This window comes from Lissotriton vulgaris, chromosome 9, assembly GCF_964263255.1.
Source record: "Lissotriton vulgaris chromosome 9, aLisVul1.2, whole genome shotgun sequence".
In the NCBI taxonomy this organism is placed as follows: domain Eukaryota; kingdom Metazoa; phylum Chordata; class Amphibia; order Caudata; family Salamandridae; genus Lissotriton; species Lissotriton vulgaris.
Window position 1 is genome coordinate 533,287,572 of NC_141697.1, and position 20,517 is coordinate 533,308,088.

General features: G+C 45.4%; 1 protein-coding gene across 1 annotated transcript in view; it reads left to right on the forward strand.

Moving 5' to 3' along the window:
* COQ8B (coenzyme Q8B) overlaps positions 1 to 20,517 on the forward strand; it is a 162,690-nt gene that overhangs the window by 54,447 nt on the left and 87,726 nt on the right. The window contains exons 2-5 of the mRNA XM_086938016.1: positions 13,147 to 13,332; positions 15,300 to 15,659; positions 16,504 to 16,570; positions 18,763 to 18,840. Coding sequence (XP_086794142.1) covers positions 13,150 to 13,332; positions 15,300 to 15,659; positions 16,504 to 16,570; positions 18,763 to 18,840 — 688 coding nt within the window. The 5' untranslated portion in view covers positions 13,147 to 13,149. The remainder of the gene's footprint in view (positions 1 to 13,146; positions 13,333 to 15,299; positions 15,660 to 16,503; positions 16,571 to 18,762; positions 18,841 to 20,517) is intronic.

The following is a 20,517-nucleotide window of genomic DNA, read 5'->3' on the forward strand; positions in this document are numbered from 1 at the left end:
TGCTATGTGTTAAATACACATTTGAAAGACTGAAAGGTCACTTGCAGCAAGGCAAGTTAGTTATTTAGCTTACATCCCACTTACCAACTGGTGACATCACAGTGCTCCAATATTCCCACTTTCTGACACCATTTTGATGGGGAAATACTGACACCCTCCCAGGAGCAAATGAATGAAACTCACCAGACATAGCAGGTTTGCTCAGAAACAGAGTGACATTTATTTATTGTTACCAAAAGCGTGCATCATTGCTAATAAGCAAGGAAAAAGTCAGATCTGCCACCTTAGGGGCTCTCAGACCGCTTCTTCCCAGAGTGACAAGTTTCTAGGTGTTATATACAGTATGAAATGCCATATCAGCGGAACTAGAACAAGGCACCCAGCCAAATATGGCTAACATGGATCTGCAATGTCTGCACCATGCAAATTATAAACAGCCATGTATGGGCCGACCAGAAAGGCTGGCTCGGCACTGTGTAAGCATCTTGCACAACCAGATTAAGAAATATCATGTAGTCAGGACAAGCAAAGTGACCCCTAAGGGGATACAGAATAGCTTGTTGAAGCTTGTCCAGTCAAGGTCAGATAGGAAGCCCTTTTGAGCGCCAGGCCTCATGTTAATGTGATCTATCTAAGTATATCATCTTTGGAAGTGCATACACATGAATTTATATGGATATTCATATATATTTTGTAACAGTCTCCTGTATGACTTTCAGGGCCTACATCTGGTTAAGATAATGAGTTCCCTAAAACTCCTGCAAACTTCTCCTTCCATACCCTTTTATCCATAACTGTGTACGGAGAAACAGAATCCATCACAATAGAGGTCTCCACCTGCCAATTTTTATGTTGCACACTGGTTTAGATCGAGAGTGTTTACGAAGGAGATTGACATCATTACCATCATAATGTTCTTCAATGCCAAGCACACAGTCATTGTGCTTATGGTTCGCCTCTGAATCAGACCCATCCGAGCTTGTATCAGTCTGACTCCTCCTGTACCCTGGCTATAGTTTTTGGTAGCTTTCCCATTCCTACACACTTTGGCAAAATGCCCCTTTATATCACACTTAATACATTTTTGGTCTTGTGCAGGGCATTTGTTTTTATCTATACGCAAAGTGGTCCTTACTCCCAAACCTATAGCAACACCTCTCCTTATTTTCATTTACACCTTTCTTAGTATCATCCTGAACTTTGGATTTGTCCCTGTTGACCTTCTATTTTATTTAACGCACCAACTCCATAGACTCCTCCTTAGACGTTGTCCCTGCCCCCTTAGTACATTTGTTAGAAATTTCTGCATTTTTAACTACTACAATCCGTTCTGCTAAAGAAGCCTCACCATATATCCATAACCGCTCCGGTATATACTTATTGTTGACATACATAATGATCTGGTCACGAATGAGCTCATAATGCAAAACCCTAAATCTACACATAAGAGCAAACCACTTAAGAGCTGAAACATAGTCTTCCACAGGCTCCAATTTGTACTGCTTTCTCCTGAAAAAAATTGTGCCTGTCAATCGCATTACTCACTGATGTCGAGTAATATTTATCTTCATACTCGAATACATGTTGGAAAACATCAGTCGCTAGAACTGCGAGGATTATTCTCCATAGCGTTGTATACAATGAGCCTGTGCGGACCTAATGCTTACAAGCGTGTATTCTTTTTTTTTTTTTTTATTGCGACAACTCCTCATCTTCAATGGTATCAATATAGTTATGAAAATACTCTTTCCACTCATGCCATTTAATGAGTGGCTCACCTGCAGTAGTTAACAAGCATTGAAAATGCAATAGGTCTTGCCTTTGATTAAGTTAAAGCCATTTGCTTTGCTAATGGTATTGTATAGCAAAGCAAATGGCTTTAACTTAATAAAAGGCGAGACCTATTGCATTTTCAATGCTTGTTCTTCATTGTCACACACACACGAACACCTTCAAATATGTGGGAGGATGTTCAATGAACAAAAACCTCTAGAGCTTGATTTAATAGGCTGTATTTTTTGTACTTGTTTTTATTATTTTCTATGTATATCATTGACAAAACAGGTCTATCACGTCATAGTGATTAGTAATGCAACATTACAGTTTACTACCCTGCAAGACACATGCAGTATATGCCTTCGAGTAATCTGAAATAGAATAAATGCGGACTTCATTTAGAGCCCAACCAGAGGAAAACATTTAAACTATGATCCAAACTAGTACGGCCCAGACCAAATTAACAGAACCCTCTCCCTTCTGAGACCCTCCACTAGATAGTATCCAACTGTGCTTTTTACTACAGGACTATTTATTTCATGGTGAACGCTATAAATTGCAAGAAGACAGTTTGCCTTTAACAGGTCCCTATGGCCTTGCATTGGCATTGTCGTCAGGGTGGGCTGCTTAAATTCATGTTTAAAACTGATGACTTTTAAAATTACCTTTCAATGCAGTGAAATAATCCGTTGTACTAATGTGAAACGCTTCTGCATGTAAAACAAATCCATGTTGATTACATTTTTAAGAGATTTTTTCAGATTTGTACATGTTTGCAGCATGATTTACATGCCAACCATTTTCAGAGTTCATGGGTACAGGGGCTCTTAGAGCATAGCCATACCCTTGGCTCGCGCCTCCCGGTTATATTTGTTTTCTGTCCCACCTCTAATAAAACAGTGGTACTGTTTTTCTCTTTCGCTCTAACAGCATGCACTGAAAATCTATTCATGCTAACTGCACTGTTAAGCTAAAAATGATAACAGAAAACAGGACTTGGTTTTTCAATATTCTGCAGATTGCTTGGGCCTAGGAAGAATGTAGAGGGCCAGTGGAAAAGAGTATAGCGCATAGGAAAATATGATATCACCAAGATGCGGGCACAATATACTCCAATACAGCCACAACCATGTATATGGAGAGGCAGAAGGGATGCATGGCATGCCCACATTCCTGGTGTTTATATAGGTTCCAAATGTGGATGGATGTTTCTCCTTCCGTAACATAGAAGGCTTGCTTGACTTTGCTTATTACGCGATTTAACCATCTAAAATACTTTCAGAAATAATGTGTAAGAATGCAACTCACCTACTTTGTAAACATTTCTTGTATTATATCATCTTGAGAATGAATATTTGTCCAAGAAAGCTAAAATAAAGGGCACATTTCACGCACTTCTACTTCGAAAAAGAGTACCAAATGTATAACGATTTGTGTTACCGAGGAGTAATGGTTACAGCCCGACATTACGAGCTCAGTACAGTCAAACTAATTTAATATACACAGCAGTTGAAGGTTTTATTATCAGATGCTCCAACGACCACGTGTTTTAACAACCACTTTGTACTTCAACACACACTGAGCACACATGCCCCCTCCTCCCTCCGTTCTACTTTCTTTCATCACACATGCTGTGCACATGTTCTCGCCTCTATCCCCGGTGCTCCAGTTTTAGGCTCCTTGAATATCTGCCACGTGCAATCCCGAGAGTGCTGAGAAGGTGGGGATGGACTCTGCGCATCCACGCCAGCTCGGAGCCCCGGGGGTGGAACCACAGACAGGCGTGAGGCGGGCAGGTTCATGGGCGGGGCTGCAGTCCAGGGGGAGGAGGGCTGGCACGGGTGCGCCGGTGTCTGCCAGCCAGATGCACCAGGCCTTGACACGCAGATACAAGGGAGTCCGGAGGAATCTCGCCCCTGCGGAACGGGCACGGGTTGAGCGCCTTGCAGGTGGAAGCACTAGAAGCGCACAACACTTCGAGGCGCGCGGACAGGGACAGCATGTGTGGTGAACGGCATTGCGGAAAAGTCCGGGCAAGCCACATACCTAAGACTGACTGAAAGGGGAGTGAGTGGGGAGGAGGGGGGGGGCATCAATCAGATCCAGAGACAGTCAAATATCTAAGGGCAATTAAAGAGAAACGATTGCTCTCCTTCCGTGTATTCACTACAAACAGCACCGTGAAGATCCGTTTCATGGCGCTTGACATATGATGTTATTACTGTAGTTTGTTAAGGGCGCGGGAAACCCTGCAGGGGTGGGACTGCGCTGCACAGTGGGCCCGGAGCACCGCATGTCTGAAGAGACAGTTTCATCAGGGAAAGGGGCATTACTTCCACCCCGTTCCCCCCCCTTCACCAGACGTCTGTTGAAAATACTCTGGGAGCCGTGTGTGAGAAAAACATACGATACTGGTGCACATAGCTATGGAGTGAAGAGCACCAGAGACAGTCCTCACCCCAGGGACATTTGATCTAGAATAAACACAGCTTGATGTACGAGGGCGCGACGCTTTATAGCCAAGAACCGCTAACAGATAAACGTGTAAGTTATTTAAAAGCAAGCACTTCTACCCGAGGGCGTCTAGGCACTAGAAGTCCTAGAAGCAGAAGAAGTGCTCGCCATGACGCCGAGTTTTCTGTTTCAGAGTCATCCCACTTGGACTGGCTGACCTGACTTCCTGCTGGCGTAAAAGGTTTATTATCTTCTTTATAGGGCCATCTGTTTCGCCCCATAAAGATAACAAACCTTTTACACCAGCAGGAAGTCAGGTCAGCCAGTCCAAGTGGGACGGCTCTAAAAAAGAAAACTGTACGTCACTGGAAGCTCTTTTCCAATGGCCGGCCACCGTTTAGCTTAAACGGTGACTCCAGGCAATGGGAAAGAGGGGCAGGGCTTAAAGCCCTCTAGTGAAATCTCCCCAATATCACAAAATTTTGCCAGCGAGGCTGCGCATGTGCGCAGTCTTTCGCTAGGCTTCGACCTACAAATGGTTGAGGTGGTGTCAGTGAAAAAGTATGAGAAGCACACATGATTCAACAATTGGCCCCCACTATACACACAGTAAATGTGGTTATTAGCTCTACAAATTGCAAATAAAGGACAGATCAGGGTAACGACACTTCCAAAGGCCCAACGTAAGGTGATCCTCTTGAGCGATGAAGCCCCTGTGCTTGCTCTGCCAAAGTAGAAGGTAAAACTGCACTCCACTGCCTAGCACAAGAATAAAGGAGCTGCATACACATGGAACACACAGAGCATATCTCAAAGGTTGGTCAATAACACGGTCAAAAGCAAGGTATCAGGTTGTGCTAGTAAGGATTCCACATCTCCTAAAGACTGTTTTAAATCATATCAGCTGTGCGCACAAAGAGTACAAAGAGCAAAACACTTACCCATTGCCAGTTTCCCTGAGAAGTAGCTGCTTTTGTGTATTTCCTTTTAAAAATTTTTTTTTATAAATAAGTCTTGCTTCCTGAAAGCACCCATAGACACTCTTGACTGTCCGTTTGTGCAAGTGGCTGCAATCTCCAACAGCCTCCAAGCTCCCAAACAACTGTGCTCTAATGAGCACCTGTTGACGCACTTCCTCTGACCCCCATCCAATATAGAAGTCCCGTTATGTGAGTTGCGTTGCGTCAGGCCACATCACTGGTAACCTAGCAACCTTCATTCCTTGTGGTTGCCTCCAGTGAAACTGACGCACACGTACCCCAACAACCTCTCCGGTGCCTCCTCAAATACTCTATGGTATTGCTGCCCGCTGGGTCGGCCTCCTCCCGGTGCCCGAAGTCCCCGCAGACCCACATGACTGCCCACCTCAAGAAGCACACACTCCGCCTCCGCTAGTGCCACTCAAATCCACCTGAGCAGCAAAAAATCGAAAAACAGGATTCTAACTCATTGCCAAACTTGTTGCTTAATAACGGCGTTTATGCAGAGGTACTTGTTAGCTTCTTTATTTAAGAAATGCAGGAAGAAAGGCATGCCCTTTCGCCACAAAGTTCACTGCCAACTCCAGCACTTTCTTCAACATTCACTTATTTTAAAGACAATTACAACCACACGCTGTCTATCGATATGCCGGTGCCAGCGCATGGTGTAAAGTTAAACACAACAAATTTGGAATCTTTGGAGGATCTGCTTCTTGCTGAAGTTCTTCTGCATCTCTTATCAACAAACATCTCATGATACTCTCAAAGTTCTGGTTCCATGATGATGGCAGAGATCACATAATATCACAAGTGATTATAAACTTTCTTTGTAGTCTTTCCTATCAGGTTCATATTGCTTGACTTCATGGTTCTTCTGCCAGAGCTTTACAACAGGTCATTGGATAGGCAGTTAGTGAATTGTTTTTAGGTCTCGCCTGTCGATGCGCATGCGCATCGAGCAAGGCGAGAGTATTGGCACTTATCCGCTCTTTATCCACACTGCAAGGAATCGTGGCGATTCCTTGCAGTGCACGAGAAATTTAAGCTCAATGCGCATGCGCATTGAGCTTAAATGCGCGTGCACATGCCCCCAGCCGCCTACTCTCTCTCACAGCCTCCCCCAGCTCCGCCCCCTCACTACTTGATTGCACGGCCGCTAGGCCGTGCCTCCCCTACTCTCCTCCCCCCTCCTCCTCTCCTCCCCTGCCTGCCTGCCTGCCTCAACTCTCCGCCTCCCGATCTTTTCCTAGCTCCTGATCTTCTCCTGCCGGGGTTCCGATTTCCCTTGCACCCCCGATCGTCCCCTGATTTCCTCTTGTCTCTGCCCTCGCCGGATCCTCGGTTTCCTACTTCCTGGCTCCCTTTTCCCGGCTTCCTGGTTGCGCCTCACCGAACCCGGGGCATCTCCCGGGCGTTGCACCCTCCGGTCGGCGGAGCCTGAAAGTGAAACCACTACTCTCCTCCCCCCTCCTCCTCTCCTCCCCTGCCTGCCTGCCTGCCTCAACTCTCCGCCTCCCGATCTTTTCCTAGCTCCTGATCTTCTCCTGCCGGGGTTCCGATTTCCCTTGCACCCCCGATCGTCCCCTGATTTCCTCTTGTCTCTGCCCTCGCCGGATCCTCGGTTTCCTACTTCCTGGCTCCCTTTTCCCGGCTTCCTGGTTGCGCCTCACCGAACCCGGGGCATCTCCCGGGCGTTGCACCCTCCGGTCGGCGGAGCCTGAAAGTGAAACCACGCGGGCTCTTCCTCCTGACGCTGCTTTCGGTTCTGAAGGAACACGTGTGCAGACTACAGATGAAAGCCATCTGCCCCGCGCCCCCTCCCCCTAGCACCCCCAGCCCGAGGCAGCTTCCCCTGCACAGACCTGCTCTCGGAGGTTCAATTATCGATCCTGTTTCCGGTGCCTTTGTGTGTCTCCGAAAGTGGGAATTGTACGGCTTAAAAACACACACACACCCTGGAAATTGTATTATAGACTGATTGCGCCACTGAGGTATTTCGACATCATGGTTTATTTTAACCCTTGGGCATGGCCAGCTGCCGCTCATCCCTTCCCACTTGATGATAACCTGTCTGGAGCGTAGGTTATATATCAGAAATGTCTGTCTTGTTTTTTTTTTTAGTTCAAGGCCTTTTGTATAGCTCTGAAAAGTCGCTTTGCGGTCACTTCTGAGAGCTAAATTCTGACATTCTCAAAAAAAAAATCGTGTAGGAGGGCACGCCAGCATGTGTGCTGCTTCTGTCTTCTACAGTTTACACAGTACCTTGTAATCCGAGCCGGTGGCCTTGGAGCGGGCACACGCCCACCCACGCAGGACTTTAAGAGCTGGCGGAGAGTGTCTTCTAGGCCTACATATGAGGCCACTGGGAGCGCAGTGAAAGCATAATGTGCCCAAGGCCGTGTACAGGCGGTGGAGCAGGAATGTTAAACACTGCTTGCAGCTCTGTGGCAATGGATACGAACTAGAGATACCAGCTCCCTGTACTCCGAGGTAGCGCTCTCTCACCCTTGGAATAATACCCGATACCCAGGCGCTACCTGTAGTGCAAGCTCATTCGTGTTCCAACCCATGGCAAACTTGAAGCTGTAAAATGTAGCATCCTTGTTGTGTTTTATGTAGTGTCGTGACATTTTCTCTTAGGCACAAACAATCCACATGGGCATGGCATCTCTGCGCTTATAGACACCTCGACTCAAGGGTACAGCACAGATCAGATCATATATTATCCATTATAAGTGTCCCTTTCCATGACATCCATAGAAGGTACATTTAAATACAGTGAATGTAAATTAACCAATTTACACGGTCAGTGGCTATCCTGAAGATATGTGTGCATCAGGCCCTCTTTAACCTACGTTGGACACCCTGGCGTAGATGCTACAGTGGTTGCACTGTGGCTCGGCTGGGGAAATAAAAAGCTCTGGTAGGGCAAGGAGCGGCAAGAACTGCTTCTTTGTACGGATTTATGGACCTCACCCACCCTCACCCACCCTCACTCACCCTCACTCACCCTCACTCACCCTCAACACCTCACTCACCCTCACCCACCCTCAACACCTCACCCTCAACCTTAACCACTCACCCTCACTCACTCACCCTCACCCACCCTCAACCACCCTCACCCACCCTCACTCACCCTCACTCACCCTCACTCTCACTCACCCTCACTCACCCTCAACCCCTCACCCTCACTCACCCTCACTCACCCTCACTCACCCTCAACCCCTCACCCTCACTCACCCTCACTCACCCTCACTCACCCTCACTCACCCTCACTCACCCTCACTCACCCTCACTCACCCTCACTCACCCTCACTCACCCTCACCCACCCTCACTCACCCTCACTCACCCTCAACCCCTCAACCCCTCACCCTCACTCACCCTCAACCCCTCACCCTCACTCACCCTCACTCACCCTCAACCCCTCACCCTCACTCACCCTCAACCCCTCACTCACCCTCACTCACCCTCAACCCCTCACCCTCACTCACCCACCCTCATCCTCACCCACCCTCAACCCCTCACCCTCACACAGTGCAATAGGTCTCAGACCATTTCAGTTAGAGCTTTTAGAAATGTAGGCCATTTCATTGTGTGCCACAAGAGGAAAAAAAAGATTATGAACCAATTCAGAGACTCTCACTCACCCTCAACCCCTCACCCTAACTCACCCTCACCCTCACTCACCCTCAACACCTCACTCACCCTCAACACCTCAACCTCAACCACTCACCCTCACTCACCCTCACTCACCCTCACTCTCACTCACCCTCAACCCCTCACCCTCACTCACCCTCACTCACCCTCAACCCCTCACCCTCACTCACCCACCCTCACCCACCCACCCTCACCCTCACTCACCCTCAACCCCTCACTCACCCTCAACCCCTCACCCTCACTCACCCTCACCCTCACTCACCCTCACCCTCACTCACCCTCACCCTCACCCTCACTCACCCTCACTCTCACTCACCCTCAACCCCTCAACCCCTCACTCACCCTCAACCCCTCACTCACCCTCACTCACCCTCACTCACCCTCACTCACCCTCACTCACCCTCACTCACCCTCACTCACCCTCACTCTCACTCATCCTCACTCACCCTCACCCACCCTCAACCCCTCACCCTCACTCACCCTCACCCACCCTCAACCCCTCACCCTAACTCACCCTCACTCACCCTCAACCCCTCACCCTCACTCACCCTCACTCACCCTCAACCCCTCACCCCCTCACCCTCACTCACCCTCAACCCCTCACCCTCACCCACACTCACCCACACTCACCCCCACTCACCCCCACTCACCCTCACTCACACTCACACTCACTCACCCTCACCCACCCTCACTCACCCTCACCCTCACTCACCCTCACTCACCCTCAACACCTCACCTCACTCACCCTCAACCCCTCACCTCACTCACCCTCAACCCCTCACCCACCCTCAACCCCTCACCCTCACTCACCCTCAACCCCTCACCCTCAACCCCTCACTCACCCTCACTCACCCTCACCACCTCAGCCTCACCCTCACTCACCCTCAACCCCTCACCCTCACTCACCCTCAACCTCATGCTAAAGATTTACAAAAAAACCCATAAACAATTCTAAAAGCACTAACTCTAATGCTGCGAGACCTATTGCATTTCTAATGCTTGTTTCTCCAGGTGTTCCCAGTAGCCATTCTTGTGGCCACATTCGTTGTTCAGATTCTTCTTCTTTGCAGGCTGGAGGCAGACCCATCTAAACCGGGGCCAGTTAGGTGAACAAAAGAAGTTCCTTTTTGTGCTATTGATATTTTATGGATCTAAACCAGACACATAAATGACCGTCGCCAGGGACTTTCATTGCTACACCTTTCCCCCCTGTTTGGGAAGTAGACTTCCAGTAATGTTTTTAAACATTTTTGTAACCAAAATGTTTATATTCAGTTTTTTCCATTGTTACCCTTTGAAAATAGGACTTGTGAACTACAAATCAATGGGTAACTAAAATGTTAGCCCTTTCTGACTCGTTTATCTATTTTGGGTGTGTTATAAACTGACATTTATGGTGAGTGATAAAGTATGTAGGCCGCTGCAATGCATGCACATTCTGAGTTTGAAAGTGCATTCTCAAATATTTGTGATGTTGTGGTTCTCGTTGGAGGTGCATGCCGTAACCAGCTGGCTTAACTTGACAGACATTGTGATACAGACAGTGGTAACTCAGTCACAGGAGAGGGAACAACCTTTTAACTTTCTCCTTGGAAGCCCCGCCTGATGTCTCAAGTTAGTGGATCAGGAAATAATGCGCACTGCTTTGCAGTTAACTTGATAATCCGACTACTCAGCCCAACTCACAAAGACCACCCCCCCACCAAATGTATGGCAAACCAGCAAGGCTCACTCAGCTGAGAAATTGCAGTTGTCTCAGTTGTGTAACCCGGTCTCTATAGCACAGTGTTGTACCAGTAGTTTGGGATGGGGCTGCAGTAGGTACCGAGAATGTCTGGCCCATCCTCTGAGTTCTTCAGGAGGAATAGTCGTAAAGGAGGAGTCGTAAAGGAGGAGTCCTCTGTGGAACCCAGTGGAAGTAGGGCAATTAGCTAATTGGGGTAGGGTACTTGGAATTGCTGACCCGGGCTGGGACAGGTAAAGGTTCTTTGGTTCTCTCTTCGTGCCTTCCTAGGTTCTTCACAGGGTTGCTGGACCATGGGACGTTTTTGGAATCTGTTGAGTCTTTCACCAGTGGCATTTTTACAGGTGACATGACCTAAGTTAATGTTCTGACAGGCAGTATTTCTTTCTCGTTCTGTAGTTATACCGTTTTTTTTCTGCCTTTGTCAAGAACCATGGATCAAAGGACATTCCCAGAGTCTCTCTTTTGTGGAGTCCATCCCCTTCACGGAATCACCATTTCAAACAACTGGCATTCAGATGCCTCTCCAGTTGTCCTGGTATTTGAGACGATCCAGTTTCAAGAGCTGGTGTCTGGGACTTTTTGACACGGGAGAAAAGGGAGAGAGAGTATGGTTCTGCTAACCACCTGATGCATCGGGGTGGTGGCGGTGTTGGTTACTCCGCCATTAGCCTGAGGAGTCCTATATTGTAGAAATTAGGCCTACATCCGTCTGTCGATGGGTTGCAATTTAGACAACCTTTCAAGGGTCATCATGGTGCACTTACCTCCCTATTCCCTTATTGTGGCCTGTTGCATTGATGCATAATGTCCAGGCGTTCCAGGTCACTAAGCTGTTTATGACATTGGCAGGGTGGGCCATTGCGCATTTTGATATTTGCTGGTATTCCATATATGTCTAGGAGTCTGTCCAGCTTTGACTGCACTGCTTCAATGGCAAGGGGAATGGTGTCCGGGTTGGTTCCTCCGGTTATCCTGAAGTATAATTTGTGTTCGTCTAATATAAAAAGGCAAATTGTAGAAACCTACACTCACAGGATTCCTGGGAGTGTTATTTTTAATGATTATAGGCGCATACCTTTTGGAGTGCCCGCTGTCTTTGAACTGGCAGTGTCCTCTTACTCCACTAGCTGATCCTTCCATGGAAACCATGATTGCTCTCTGGTTTTATCTTCAATCTTTGTATCTCTCTTACGGTAGTGTGTCCTGTGCTAGAAAGACCACCATGGTCAACCATTTTACAGAGACAATCTGCATAACAAATTGTCATTATTGTCCCTAGCATGCCATTTAAGATGAAGGCCCGATGGCTTTTTTCCTCAAGGAGTGTCTTCCACTTGGTTTACCAGTGACTGTTACTGATTGGTGGGAGGTTCTTGTTAGCTGCTTTCTCTTGATTGATTTCTTCAAGGTGCTGTATTATGTACGGGTGGCGGCAGTCGTCATTTGCACATGCTCTTCCTAATTGGCTCCCTTGTCTTCTTCCTCATTGGTGGCTATCCATAGATTGTATTGTAATTGCATTTGTATTGCGCTTACTACCCCTGACTAGGCGTCGAACCGCTTTGTTCGGCAAGTAGCACGCTGCTCCGGGACCCATAGAGGTTTAGTGTGGAATTAGTATAGTGAAACATGCAAGTACATTTTAAGTGGTGGATAGTTTAGTTAGTTAATTGTTTGGATTCGGAAGGATCGCAGAAGGATAGAAGAGGAAAAAAGGTTTGTCTTTATATAGCGCTTGTTACCCCTGATGGGGTTTTGAAGCACGCTACTCCGGAAACCCATAAAGGATTAGTGGTGAATTAGTATGGTAAAATATGAAAGTAATTTGAGTGGTGGCTGACAAGGAAACTATTATCTATCTAGCTGTCTGTCATAACTTTAGAAGTATGAACTGGTCTGTTATAGACTGGGCCTCACTAAACATTGTTCGACCACCTTTTTCAAATTCAACTTTAAAAGGATTTAGTTAGTAGCCATATTCTTTTCTACTGTTTACTGATCTGACACTTAAGATGGCAAAACTGACGTGGACTTTGTAAAGTGCAGTAAATAACAGTAAGAGAAATGCTTTGAGGAGAAAAGTTTACACATTTAATGCTATGCAGCCCATGTGCTTACGAACAGGTGTTCTACAGTCATGTCATGATGTGTCTTTACATTGCGGCCTTTAATAAGTCATGAAGACTTAACTTGGAGTGGAGCTATTAACCCTTGTGTTAAGTGGCTGCTTAAAAAGTGGTAGCTGCTTTCAGTAATTTTGGACCTGGCCAGCAGCTTCTGAGGAGATCAAAAGTACTAAGAGCCTTCCACTTATATTGCAATCTTCTTTCTAACTTGTATCTTTAGTTTGTGCTGTTTGAATTATGTTGAATTATATTTCTTACGAAGTTAACTGTTTTTAGGACTCAAACCTTTTTTGGCAGCACCCCAGATACGACACTCGCAGTGTCTAGTGGAGGATTCATGATTTCATTCAAAAAGAAATGTCTGTTCTGTGCCCTGATCCACCAAACTTTTTAAATTTCTTACAGTGCATGAAGATGTGGCGTGAGGTTGGTTATGTGGTAATGGGAGCGGCCCGTGTTGGGCAGGCATTCGTGGAGACCCAAGGTGAGCACATTCGTTTGATAGCTTGCAACTCTTCGTTTGGCGACGGACTAAGGAGTGTACAAGCTGTGACAGAAGGCTGCGTCAGCTCGTTCTTCACAGGCAGACAGGTAACTTTTAAAACAGCATTGCACATCGTTTCAAGAACTTTCTTACTACAGTTGACTCCTTCTGTTTATTCATCCTGTCCCATTTTCAGTAATTTCCACTGTACTCTTTTAATGGGTTGTAGCCTCAGGAGTGCTGCAAATTAGAAAAATACATTGACTGACCATCCCTTTGCTGTAAATTTAGCAAGCAATGTGCCACCATCGAATTTTATCATATCCTGGCTGACCATTGGCCACAGCTTTAGATCCTCTTCTCGCAAACCCCCAAGCGATCATAGTCTGCTTGTAGTGCACTTTCTCTTGGCCAGGAAGGTAAACTAGAGTGTATATGGCCAATATGTCCTTAGAAAATAAAATATAGCTTTAGACATGGAAATGTTTCCACACATTCAGGAAAGAATGTGCCATTTGCGATTTTTAATGATCACTGTTCCCAATTGCAGTTGATCTGCATTGTAACTTTGCCAGTCAGTAGACTTTCTGAAATCGGATTGGTCACTTGCATAGTCTGTATTACCTAGTAATTCTAGTCAAATGTCTTCCATGTATTTCCCGAAATTGAGTTTTCTTTTGCCCAGGACTTTGCCTTGGAAATTTTACTTTCAGTTAAAATTCTCAGATGACCCTTCATCACGTGGCAAGATACAAGATAACGTTGTACACGGCTTGCATTACTGAAATGCATTTCCTAGAGGCTGTGGTGGCCCAGGATTGTGGTGTCATTTATTCATTAATTTCAGTATGACTTTGTTATGCTCAACAGTTGCATCACTGTATAGGGGGGGGGGGGGGAGGAGTAATTGCAAGTATTTTGAGAAGATATTCTGACTTGTAGTGCTAATTTGCCATGGATGCACTCAGTTTAGAGTCACCTATGATTGGAAGAAGTTGGATCAGATCACACAAACCCTGAAAAGTAACGTGGTATGAGTTGGTGTATATAAAATGGTATCTTGAGCAAACAAATAGAATATAGCGAAAACAATCTGTAGGATCAACTGACGTACTGCTATAGATGACTATATGACGAAGGCTACCCAAACAAAATGCAAACAGATCGCAAAAACAAAAAGTAGATTTTCTGTACTTTTATCCAGATTTTTGAAGCCAAAGGAACAATGCCTATTTTCTTTCTGTAAAACTAAGAAAAAAATGTTCATTCAATTAATTTGCATGCTTCTACTCTCTTTGTTCAGTAAAACGTAACAACTATGCACTAATACTTAGTCGTGCTTAAACAAAGTTCAGTATGATAATCATACGGTATATATAAATAATGAAAACATAAATAAAAGAATCCTTGTTTAACATCAGATGCTCTGCAGACATGTTACCTGTCTCAATGTAAATTAGAGCATCTTTTTAAGCTTTAAGACTTTGTTTCCGATTTACCATTAAGCTCATTCAAACACTCGCTCTCTCTGTCTCTGTCTCTCGCTTGGTCTCTGTCTCTCGCTTGGTCTCTGTCTCTCGCTTGGTCTCTGTCTCTCGCTTGGTCTCTGTCTCTCGCTTGGTCTCTGTCTCTCGCTTGGTCTCTGTCTCTCGCTTGGTCTCTGTCTCTCGCTTGGTCTCTGTCTCTCGCTTGGTCTCTGTCTCTCGCTTGGTCTCTGTCTCTCGCTTGGTCTCTGTCTCTCGCTTGGTCTCTGTCTCTCGCTTGGTCTCTGTCTCTCGCTTGGTCTCTGCCTCTCGCTTGGTCTCTGTCTCTCGCTTGGTCTCTGTCTCTCGCTTGGTCTCTGTCTCTCGCTTGGTCTCTGTCTCTCGCTTTGTCTCTCTGTCTCTCGCTTTGTCTCGGTCTCCCTATCTTGGTCTCTATCTGTAAGCCTCTCTTGAATATCCAGAGTGCTGAGAGATCCTGTTGCAGTTAAGATGATTTCATGTACTTTCGGCATTTGCTTGTTAACGTGTAAATTGCAGTCTAACTTTAAAAAGATAAGTAATGACAACATTTTTATGTGCTTCCCTTTCAGAGGAGCCTCCGGAGAGTTAAGGAACCTTCATCGTTTGAGAAGGAAGATGTGTCTGTGTGGAGCATTACCTCAGAAGAGCCTTCCTCAGGGGGAGATTTTAAGACCAATTGTGATTCTTCCTCTCTCAAAACGGACACTCCGGGTCAGTATGACCAAAGTGCAGAGCATCCACAGCCGATGGCCCACACACAAGGAACTGGTTTTAGCTTTAGAAATTTGAGTGAAACAAGAAGTGGGCCGAGCCGGACTTCCCGCCATTACTCTACAGTAAGGGGACTAACAGCAGAGGATATCAGAAAAGCCAGGGATGCCAAGCAAGCCAAGGAGCCACACGATCTGGAGAAGCCTCCCAGGCAGAAGGTAGTTGCAAACACTCACTATATTTAAAGAGATATATATACAAGCTCTAGATGGTAAGATCTTCAAGAAGTCTGTCAACTTGTTTTTTTAACTTGTTTCTGCTGTGTATGCAAGCTTCTTCCATTGCACCCTCTGCTGCTACTCACTGTCATACACAACAGGCCTGTTTCCTTTGTTAATGTTCCTGCATACGGCTGAGACTTTATATAATAAGTGCCTGCAACTTTCGTGAAATCACACTGCCTGTAGATTTATACGCATAGCTTTCATTATGCAAAAAAAGTTCACTTAGGACTAAAATTCACAGCAGCCACAAAGAGTAAGATCAGTACATGAGGTAAGAGAGTTAATACAGGAGTGAGTGTTGCAAGTGTAGCTGCTAAGAAGTAGTTTAGCAGTGTGGGACCATTGTTGATAGCAAGTGGATTTTAAGTTATGGTCCCCTGCCATGTGAGTACATGTATTGAATATGTGTAGGAAAAGAAATGGTCGGCACTCCCAAGTTGAAAAGTGTTGTAGAATAATAATCATTTCCTCCTATAAATCCTCCTCAATTATGACTTTAAGGTGGTAGAATTTTCTAAAAAGTGATGCGATCTATGCGTAGTTTCTTCTCAAGCCTTTTTTGAAACTGCCATCCCATTTTACTTCCTATATTTGAGCCATTATGGAATATTCAGTGCTGTTTGTGTTCTGTCTGGTCTTAGTTGGAGCCAAAGTTGTTTATTGCTGGTAGATCCTTGCTTTTTAATTCACCAAGTAAAGGTGTGCTTGCTCCTGAAAGGCGATTCTCTAGTCCCCAAATATGTTAATGCCTATTGTATTTCTCCTTTCAATTCCGAAGCTGAGTGAACGAGCTCGAGAAAGGAAAGTACCTGCATCAAGAGTGAGCCGTCTCGCCAACTTTGGAGGTAATGTTTCTAAACAAGCTTGGAAAGTAATTCACAATTTGATAGCACAGCTTCTTACCGGAAGACCATATGTTAAAACGTCTTCATTGCTTCCCTTTGCTTCATTCTTACTGCTCGTGCTTTTTTTTTAATAAACTTTTCTTTAACGTTTGTAGGGACTAAAAACTATGTATTAAATATTAGGTGTAGTACATATATTTAGGAAAAAAGTGAAGAATGCAATGTGCAAACTAGAGTACAGTTTAACAAAAATAAACAAGCCACTGTTTATAGATATTTAGAAAAGAAGGAACAAATTACTTACGACGGGTGGAACGTTGGAATTTGTTACTACTATTTGTTACATTTAAGGAGCTTTCTAACGGGTTACAAAAAATCAAGCTAAGATATGTAATGGTTGAAGGTTGTGTAAAGGACAGCAACGTTTATTTTGGAGGTATTTGAACTCTTTAAATAATAAAGAATGAAGAGTTGTACAGAAGGACTCTGTCAAGATTGAGACTGGGATAATGATTTGTTTGGCTCTGGCCTTCTAATAAGCTGTTTACATTTTCCTCTGGTCTCCTCCTTGCTAGTTTTGACCTTGGAATTCTTCGGTTCCTTACAATTTGTCAGCTGGTCTATGGGTTTCCTGTTGCGTCCCTACCTTTGCACCATGCAAGGTTCTCCTATAAGAATTAGCAATCTCACCAAGCATGCACAACAGCACCACTGCTTCCTTGGCATTTTATTACTCCTGCACACAGATATTTACAGAAAGTAAAGTAAATGCTAGATCACTTTTTGCATTTATACCAAAACAACTGCCCAGCTGAGGTGCTCCTTAGAAGCCATCTCTTTGGGCTAATGGTGGTCTTCCACTTCAAGAGAAAGAGATTTATACAAAATCCTTAGAGACATTGTGGCTAATGTAGGGTACCCAGCTGAGTTATGGATTTATTACGTATATCTATAAAAGTACATTGTGAGGACTGAATAAAGGAATATGTTAGATCTCTTTCTTGTAGTTTGTGTACTCCACAATTGTGAAATGTAATTCTTCTTTAATCTTGACCGTCCTATCTTCATACCGTTTCCTTGTCTCCATTCCCTCCTCAGTATGGCTTTGAGTATGTATGATCATACTAAGCTAGTGCTTGCAACACATTTGTAGGGTTCTTTTATTTGTTTCATTCTCCTTCAGTGCACTTCATTGGTTCTTAATGGGGCAATTGTTTTGAAAGTTATGTAGCTCTCTAGAAAACTGACATAAACCCTTACAAATGTAGTTAATAATTTAGGGTGTAATGACGAACCTGATGTACTTCGATATAGACTGTATCAAATTGGACATTTGTAATGTACTCAAGAGCTCCGTCTCATGCTTGCTGAGTCAGCCTAGCCTTCTGAAGTGCCCACTTTGCGGATTTTAAATATTATTAGGCTTAGCAGTCGCAAAAAGGAGTAGGTTGAAGGGGTTCTTGTCATAGCACTCCTAGATCAACTGCTTCTGTTTTTTACAGTTCGGAACCATTGTGAAATTCTTTTCGCAACAGTAAATAGATAAATTAGTGAGTTCTCAAGGTAACTACTAACATGAACAAGTCCTGTCGTTTGGTTGTGCCAATACCTTAAGATATATTTCGGGAGGAAAATATTTCCTAAGACCTACATCTGTTACCAAGGGGATGCAGCAGTGGAGACCTGGTATAGGCTCTAGATATGCCTTCACAGCAGGGGCTATCTTGTATAGCACAGTGCAAGTGTTTTATTTTAATACCAAACAAACTGCTCCATGTACCATATAATTTGTACGTGCAGGGGTTGCCTATGTACCTCGTCCTCTGAGTGACAATGTGTTGTCCTGGGCACACAAGACACTGTGTTGGTTAGTAAGTGGTTATCTCGGGGCCTGGGCTTGGAACAATGTAGATGACCACCTAGCCCAGTGATGCATGCAGTTCGGCAGAACTGCTTTTGCTGAGGATTGTCCCTGTCAAATCTAGAGATTAGTGCTTCCCCAGGCGAGTCCAGCCCTAGACTGGCATGCTCTCAATCCTGCACACACTCCTCCACCCCCAATAACACATCCAGTTTCCCCCTTTTTTATAGTTGCATTACCTGTGATGCCCACCCCTTCTCCCACTCCACCCATATATACACTTTCTTGTTTTTCCATGACCTTAGTGATTGGTGGTTTTGTTTTTTTCCAGGTTTGGCGGTAAGCCTGGGATTGGGAGCACTTGCTGATGCAGCCAAAAAGTCACTGAATGGAAAAGTAGCCCAAAGTGGTAAGATAATTGCTTTGGCGTAGATTAAATGAGCAAAGATAAATTGTTAGTGACAAGGTATGGCTAATGGACTTTAGAGAGTCCATAATTAGTCCCTATATTCAGCCCTGCAGTTTTTTTTGTGCTTCATAATGTTGTATACTCTGTGATGGCAAACACCCTCCTCCAGAGGCGAAGCGCACGTCCTGAGACCGTGAATGACATAGGGATGTGACCAGGTGCACAGTCTGTCGGGAAGAAAACCTGTCTGTGGATGCACCACCATGCCTCCTCTTTAACCTCCCAACATCTGCCAATGCAGAAGTTTAGGTTAAGGATGTTAATAGCTAGGAGCTCATTACCAAGGCAAGGTCTGTGGTATGAGGACCTACGTAACTCATTCCTACTGCTTTTCACCTGCAAGAGCTATTAATTTCCCAAAGCGATTAATTGTCACAACTTCATAGTGTTTTGTACCACACTGTCCTAGAGTTAAGGCTTTTCTGTCCTAGAGCTAAGGCTTTTAATGTTACCCAAAGATACCCATCACAGAAATCATAATTGTTATACAATAATACATGTAGGTGGCATATATCACTGGAACAAAAGGGAATACATACTTCAGAGTGCTTACACAAATACCAGACTGGTGTGAAATGCAAGGCACAGGAAGATGTTCACCAAATACAGACCACATGATCACGTGCTAGGAAGAGAATCCTGTCTAGTTGTGTTCACTTGTTGAATGCTGTTGCTCTGTTGTTTCCATTCCAGAGCACCAACGTTAGGCAGTTACTCAGATGAAAACTGCATATGAAGACAGAATGTGACATCAGAATCTGCTAGGTGCAAAGTAGAACGGCTGTAGGAGAGTAGGGTTTGCAATCCTATGATCACCCAGATTTTTTGCTTTTGTTTCACTGGTTTACGACTTTCTCTGGCTGTGGGCCTGCCAATCAGACCCACAGCCTGGCTGTTCTCTTTCTAAATTACGATATGTACCCTAGGTGCATTTACCAATTGGTGCTGGGCCACCTTATCAGACCCCGTAACGCAGGGCATAGGTGTACCCAGGGCCGCCAGGGGCTGCAGCATGTATTATGCCACCCCTGGCTGGCCTCCTAAATTTGACACAACTGGCTGCATGACAGCTGGGGCAAAGTCGTGTAATCACCCTTTGCTTTAGGTATAGTAGCTCTATATCTAACCATACCATGGACACCCGAGTCCCTGTCAGTCACTCCTATGGCAGGCCTTGACAATCCTGAAGGCAGAGTGCGTGGGCTCGTGTGAACTAGGTTCTGGCCCGAGCCGAGCCCGGTTGCAGCTTGCGGAATCAAGACCCAATGGCTGTTCCATGATAACGCGTACCACATCGGTAACTTCGGTGTCGCGTTATCACGGCATGTCGAGTAAGGTGTCATACGAATCGGGATGCTGCCCCCTCACCAATTCTGGCGACGAGGTTAGCATTCCGCCCTTCTAGAGGGACACGACATGAACGTAACTGTGAACCCCGGTTAAAGTTAACTAAAGCCTCAGCTCCACAAAATGGATGCTGCCACCACAGACACGAGTCTGACCTCCTGCTGCTGGGAGACCTTCCAGCGAGGAGAGCTCGGACAAAGGGTTTCCTGTCGAGGGCGGTGTTCGCGCCGTCCCAGACAGGGTTTGTGTATTCTGGGCAGGTAGAGCTTT